Here is a 6,944-nt window from a genome sequence, read left to right on the forward strand (position 1 = left end):
CGTGGCAGAATTGCTCAGCATGCACAAAGACTAGGAGGTAGGGAGAGGTCACTGGCTCCATCCAGTGGCTAAGGCTGGGAGTTTACAGTCTAGCGTTTGAAGGACGGTGTGCAGACAAACAAGAAGCTGAAGAATAAATAAATGGCCACCTAGTACACACACACACTGGGACGAAGGGGATGTGTTAAGTAGTGGCTGACAATGTTGTTGTCTCAGGATGGGCAGAGACGATCTCCTTTTGTCGGGGGTGACAGTTAACGCTGATCAAAAGGAGCCGGCCACACAAATATTTGAAGCAAAGAGCTTTGTGGTGGAGGGCGCGGCTGTTACAAAGGCCCTGAAGTAGGACCTGGTTTGGCACGTTGGAGGAACAGAAACAGTGTCAGTGTGTTGGGAATATAGAAGGTGTGGGCAAGGGAGAAGTGAGTGGGTGCCAGATGCTGTAGGGCCTCCTCTGCCAGGGACAGAGCTCATGTCTCATTCTGACATAATGGTTTGCCATTAAGGGGGATCAGATTTTTAAAACACCAGTCTGAAGCAATCTAGCATTATATATTAACTTTAAAAATACACGTATACTAGACTCTTGTTTATTGCCTATCTTGAACCGCTAGGACATGAGCTCCGCAGGAATTTGCTTAAGCGCCTCCCGTATGCCAGGTAGTGTTCTAGATATTGGGAATACAGCAGGAGAGAAAACAGAACCAACCAAACAAACAAACATGATGGAGACAGCCTGGTTGCAAACTCCCACCTACCAGCTGTGTAATCTAGGGCAGGACTCAACTCCTCTGTGCTAAATTTCCTCATCTATAAAATGGGGGATAATGACAGCACCTACCTCATTAGGGCTGTGGTGACAAATGAGCTGATAATTGTAAATGGTTTAGAACAATGCCTGGAACACAGCAAGTGCTGTGTAAGTGATGATGATGATTAAAATAAAATTAGACGTGTGTATGTATAAAACTTTTTTTAATAAGAAGAAAAAAATAAAAAGATGACCTGCAGGCTGCTTTGTGGATGACAGATTGCAGAGGGCAAGGGCGAAAACAGGAAGAACAATAAGGAGGCTTCTGCCAACAGGCCCAGCAAGTGATAATGGAGGCTGAGACCTAGCTCAGTATCTCCTGTGTGCCAGGCACTGTGTGAAGCACGTGACATGACCTGCCTCAGATAGTCCCCACTTTCTGTGAACAATCCTGTGGTCCCACCCGTCTTGTTAGGTGAGGAAACTGAGTCCCAGAGAGACTAAGTAACTTGCCCAAAGTCACACAGTTTCCCAAGATCAGATTCTTAACTTCTACCCAATAATACTCTTCTTTTGTTTATTCAGTATCCCACAGAACTTCCAGAAAATATCTGAGGGTCCTCATTCCAGAACCATTAAAACTAGGCAAGGAATTTTTTTTGGGGGGGGGGCAGGAATATAGATGGAGCTTCCTAGCAGACAAAGCAAAGAGAGAAAGCAGGGAAGTAACTCAGGTCTCTTGCTCTCTTAAGGATCTCTACCTCCTGGGTACAAAACTTGTCAACTCTCTTAATGCATTAGGAGGTGGAAAATAGGAGGGGCTGGACCTTTAGGGCCCCTGTCAGTCTGGCCTCTTCCATCCTGTAAACATAACTTCTCTACCACCTTGTACACACATATATATACACACACCCCTGTGTGGAGGGGGAAATCCTATAGGGTTGGTGGGTGTTGGGGTATAGTGATTTCCAGCTCCAAAAATATTCTGAGCCAGTGATACAGCCCTGCAGAAACTGTCCCAGGGTTCACAGTGCATATCCACAAGCTATGTGAAACCAGATTTTCTGCCGTGGAGCTAGGATGCCCACTCTCTGTCCTGGGCATCCTCTACCATCAGTCCCTACAGGTACAAACTCATTCAGTGGCCTAAGCAGCAGGTAGCTAGGTGAAGGGGTGTGGAAAGCTGACAGGTAGCTGGTCCCACCACAGAATCTGCACTACGTGACACTCCAACCCAAAGGCCACCCCCACCTCGCTGGTGAGTCATTACAACTGCTCTTAAGATACATTTTCTCAAAACTGTGGAAGTGTTGCCAATTGTGAGCAATCATTTTGGACCATAGGTAGCAGGTGAGTTTGGCAGAGCTACAGCATAGGAGCAGCCAGCTCTCTGGTGAGCTTGGAGCTGCCACTCTAGCCTTGCCTCCAAGAGAGGAATCCCCTTCCATCCTCTTGAAGCCATTGGTATTTAGGGTGGTATTGGTATGTGCAGCCAAACTGAATCCTGAACAATACATCAGACTTTTCTGTCTTGGCAGATGTGTCACTAAACAGAGACATGTGGGACCAGTGAGGGCGGGGGGGGGGTGAATAATGGTGAATGAAGGACAAATTGGGAATGAATGGGGGCAAGGAGAGACAAAGGGGGATGGCAGGGAGGTGAATGAGCAGTGGAGTGGAGTGAATGTGTGTAGTGTGGGGCAGAGTGAGGGAATGACTACACATTCAATTTTGAATCAATTTAAGATTATGGATGAGACTGAGTAAGTGATGGGAAAATGAGGCACCGTCTAAGTGGCAAAAAGTGAAAGAGGGAGTGGGCTGTGAGTGAATGGGGCAATGAAAGGTGGTGAATGTGAATGGGGTTGATAAAGCATGAGAGTGCAAGTCGATATGAGTACTAAGGATTGAAGTGTAAATGAATGATGGTTTATGGGGCACAATATGAGTAAGGAGAGGTGAATTTAGGGAGAAAGTAGCAGTGAATGGAAGTCATGTGAGGCACAGAGGGAAGAATGGGGGGCACAAGGGGCAGAATAAGAGGAAAGAGAAATGAATACATGGTAGAATGTGAATAAGTGAATTGGGTCGAGTTTGTTTGAGTGGGGATACTACGAGGGAGGAGAGCGACCAGAGGTGAATGAGAGGCAGACTGGGATTAGATGGGGTAGGTAATGCGGGGCAGCGTTCCAGTAATGTGCAGAGATCCCAGTGGGAATCAGCCCAGGTGAATGAGCCAAAGCATGTGCGTGGATGGAGGTAATGTTGGGCAGAGTGAGAGGGGATGGAAGTAAAGAGCAGAAGAAGGTGAGGAATTGGGTATTGTGAGGCAAAGGGAGAGGGGATGAAGGTCACATGGCCCAAGGTGAGTAAAGTGGGGGAAATGGAGCCCGATGTGAGCAAAAAGTGGTAAATCCGAGGCAGAGTGTGACTGAACGAGGGTACCGCGAGGCAGAGTGGGAGCAACTCAACATGAATCGAGAGCAGAACAAGAGTGATGAGTGGAAACAGGGGTTACATCGGGAGTGACTTTACATGAATGAGATAATGGGAGGCAGTGAAGACTGAGAAAGGATGGAGGCGACCAAGTGTAGAGTGAGTATGTGTGGATAACTTGGGCTAGTGTTTGGGAGTAATACAATTTCAGGAAATGCAGGTAATATGGGAGGAGCGCTTGAGAGAATAGAAGTGAAGAAGGGGCAGAAATAGAGTGAATGAGGGAGGGAATGAGGCCCAGAGTCAATGAACAAAGGTGAAGGATGGGCCACGTGAGAGCGTATGGGAGTCATTTGATGCGGTGTCAGGCAGTGAAGGTGAAAGTAGGAAAAGAGAGTCTGGGAGTGAATGGAGGTGAAGAAGGAATAGGATGTGAGAGAGCTTGGGTAAGAGTAAGTAGAGGATTAGAGAATTGCAGTAACACGAGGCCCAGTGTGAGTGAATATAGGTGGATAAGAGGCAGTGTAAGTGGACGAGGGAATAAAATGTAGAATGAGAATGGGGGTGAAAAAGCAGTAGAGTGAACATGTATATGTAATATGTAATGTGTAATACGTAATGTGGGGCAGAGTCTGATTAAATGGGTGTAACATGGGGCAGATTCCAGTAAATGAGGGTGGAACAGAGCACACTAAGTGAAGAGAGGTGAAGGAGGTGCTGAGAATGAGTAAATAGAGGTAATGTGGAACAAAGGGGAGAGCACAGTGGTCAGATTTTATAAAGCATGAGGAATTCGAGGTGGTAGTAGGCATGGTGTAGTGACCAGAGCTGACTACTCAGCAGAGTGGGGGAAATGGAGGTGATGAGGGGCAGAATGAGTGGAAATGGAGGTAACCAAGTGGTAGAGCATGATTAATGGGAGTAGAGTGGGACAGTGTTAAGGAACGTAGGGGAATGTGGGCTGAGTGTGAGGTCTAGTACCTGGGTCCTGTCTGTCCTTTTTGTGTCCCCAGCCCCTCTCTCCCTGCATCCCTTTCTGACATTTCTGGGTTTCTCCCTGTCCTTGTCTCCTTCCACCTCTGTGTATACATCAGTATCTTTCTTTTTCTTTGTGTCTTTAACAGAGCTAGCACAGGGGAAGATGGTGAGATGCCCAACCCTCTGGCTTCTCTGTTCCAGAATCTGTCACTTAGATCTTCACAGAGCCCAAAATTCCAGCATACCCTTAGTTCTGAGCACTGGAGGGTGAGTCTGAAGCAATGGGTCAGTTAGGAGGGCTTGTGGGTGTCATAATGCAGGCCTGGGACACTATGATGGTGACCCTGGCCATGCTGATGCCTGCCACTGTGGATGCCAAGATCTTCGAACGCTGCGACCTGGCAATGAAGCTGGAGGAGGCGGGCCTCAATGGCTTCAAGGGCTACACCATTGGAGACTGTGAGACTCGTCACCCCAAGTCCCACCCATGCCACGGGCCGCCCACCACACTCAGACCCAGGCCCTCCCCCTTTGCCATTTGTTACCTCCCAGGCTAGGGAATGATCCTCTCAGTCACCCTCTGACTATGATGAGTACTTTAACTAACTCTAGTTTCATCATCATTGCCTTCACAACCATTTACCCTCATCTCTACTAACACCACCATCACTACCATCAATGTCATCACTGCTGTTATCACCACGAATACCATCACCACCACCATTACTGGTATCTCACCAGAATCACCAACATCAACCCCAAACCAAGATATTCACCCCCAACAACTAAGATGAAAACCATCCCTGCCCCACTCCCTCATCCTACCCTCTCCCCTATTCCCAAGACCCATGCCCATCTGCTACCTCCCCCCTTCCTGCCCCAGGGATGTGCATGGCACACTATGAAAGTGGCTTTGACACCTCCTTCGTGGACCACAATCCTGATGGCAGCAGTTCTTATGGCATTTTCCAGCTGAACTCCGCCTGGTGGTGTGACAATGGTGTTACACCTACCCAGAACCTCTGTCACATGGAGTGTCATGGTGAGGCAGCATTGAGGACACCTTGAAGCCCTGCCTGGCCCCACTCCCCAACACGCAGAGGGCAAGACTGTCTAAGCCATAGCCTTGAGTAACAAGCAGAAAAATGATAGGGAAAGGAGCAGAGTTGCCTGGGCTGTTACAGACACCAGCCTGTATCCTTACCCAGACTGCACTGAGATGTTGTCTAGGTCAGGAGGTCTCAGAGCTCCCAAACCTCACCTAGAATGGAGGCTGCCATTTTCTAGGACTCAGGAAACAATACACTTAGCTCCAAGTGGAATGGAGGGGGAAACTGTCCTGATTTGGGGTTGGGGTTGTCCAGGCCCTGAAGGAAGAAGCAGATATCTGTCTGTAGAAACAGAAACAAGGTACCTCTGTGCAGAAAGGAGAGAATTTTCCAGACAAGAGTGTGGTATTGTTGAGGACAAAATTGAATAGCAGTAGAAGTTGTTCAGGGTTGGCCAAAATGGTGTTTGAGGTTGTCCAAGATAGGCCAAAATGGAGACTGTGGTTATTTGGGACCAGCCCAAGTGGAGGTTGAAGTTGTCCAAGTCCTGCCACAGTGACAGAAGAGATCACCCAGGACTTGGCAGCTTGAAGGCTGAGGTTATCCAGGACTAGTCAACATAGTGGTTGAGATCATTAACTAGTCAGAACGGCAGTTAAGGTCATCCTCGTCTAGCCACCATAGCAGTTGATGTCATCTAGGACCAGGCACCATGGTAGCTGAAGTTGAACAGGACTAGCCAACATAGAGACTGAGGTCACTTGTAACTAGTAAAAATGGGTGTTGATGTTATCCAGGAGCTGACAACATAGTGTTTGAAGACTCCAGGACTGACCAACCTTGCAGTTGAGCGGCTTCCCAGCCAGCCAACAGCCATTGCAGTTGAGATCATTCACAACCACACAAAATGACAGTTGAAGTCATCTGGAACTGGCCAACATGGAGTCTGAGGTTGTCCAGGACCAGCCAATATGGTGGTTGAGGTTATTCATAACCAGCAAACATGACAGTCAAGATCACTCAGGATCAGTCAATGAGTTAAGGTTGTACAGAACCAGTCAACATGGTAGTTGATGTAATTCATAGCCAGCTAATAAGTGAATCAAGGCATCTAGAATCAGGCAATATAGTGGTTGAAGTTATTCAGGCCCCAAGAAACCCAGAACCCCTTGTCCCTTCATACACTGTCACCCTGTCCCCAATACACCAGATTACTATATCCCTCTCTTCCTCCTAGAACTGTTCAACCGCCATATTCTGGATGACATCATGTGTGCCAAGCAGATAGTGTCCTCACAAAATGGTATGAATACCTGGTAAGTTTCATGGGGATGGCTTGGACTCTGGGCAGCCGGGATAGTGGCACTGCCACCCCATCAGCCTGTCCACTTCATCCTCCCTCTCTCCCTTCATTTCCCAGGGATTCTTGGAGCCAGCACTGTTCTGGCCATGATTTATCTGAATGGCTCAAGGGGTGTCATATGTATGCAAAACCTTACACAACAGAAATTAATTCATGACTCAGCTTCCCAGAGATAGAGATTTCATTTTCCTTTCTGTTCTTCCTTTTGTGGATTTAATAAAGGATGATATCTATAAACAATGCAAGAGACCCCTGATGTCTGACTCTCTTCATTTTTCCAATGCCTGAAGGTACCCCTATTCAATCTCTCCCTCCATATATTCAAAGCTCTAATCAGGGGACACGAGATCACTCAGGGTGGAGGTGG

The 6,944-nt window shown here is 47.7% G+C and overlaps 1 protein-coding gene across 1 annotated transcript; it reads left to right on the top strand.

Annotated features, from left to right (window-relative positions):
* Window positions 1-4,479: 4,479 nt before the first annotated feature.
* LOC133081774 (sperm acrosome-associated protein 5-like) lies at window positions 4,480-6,734 on the top strand. The gene is made up of 4 exons (XM_061178137.1): window positions 4,480-4,624; window positions 5,049-5,207; window positions 6,452-6,530; window positions 6,635-6,734. Exons 1-4 carry the CDS (start codon window positions 4,480-4,482, stop codon window positions 6,732-6,734), a joined length of 483 nt encoding a protein of 160 aa, XP_061034120.1.
* The last annotated feature ends 210 nt before the right edge of the window (window positions 6,735-6,944 follow it).

The sequence above is a fragment of the Eubalaena glacialis genome, chromosome X (genome assembly GCF_028564815.1).
Source record: "Eubalaena glacialis isolate mEubGla1 chromosome X, mEubGla1.1.hap2.+ XY, whole genome shotgun sequence".
NCBI classification, from domain to species: Eukaryota; Metazoa; Chordata; class Mammalia; order Artiodactyla; family Balaenidae; genus Eubalaena; species Eubalaena glacialis.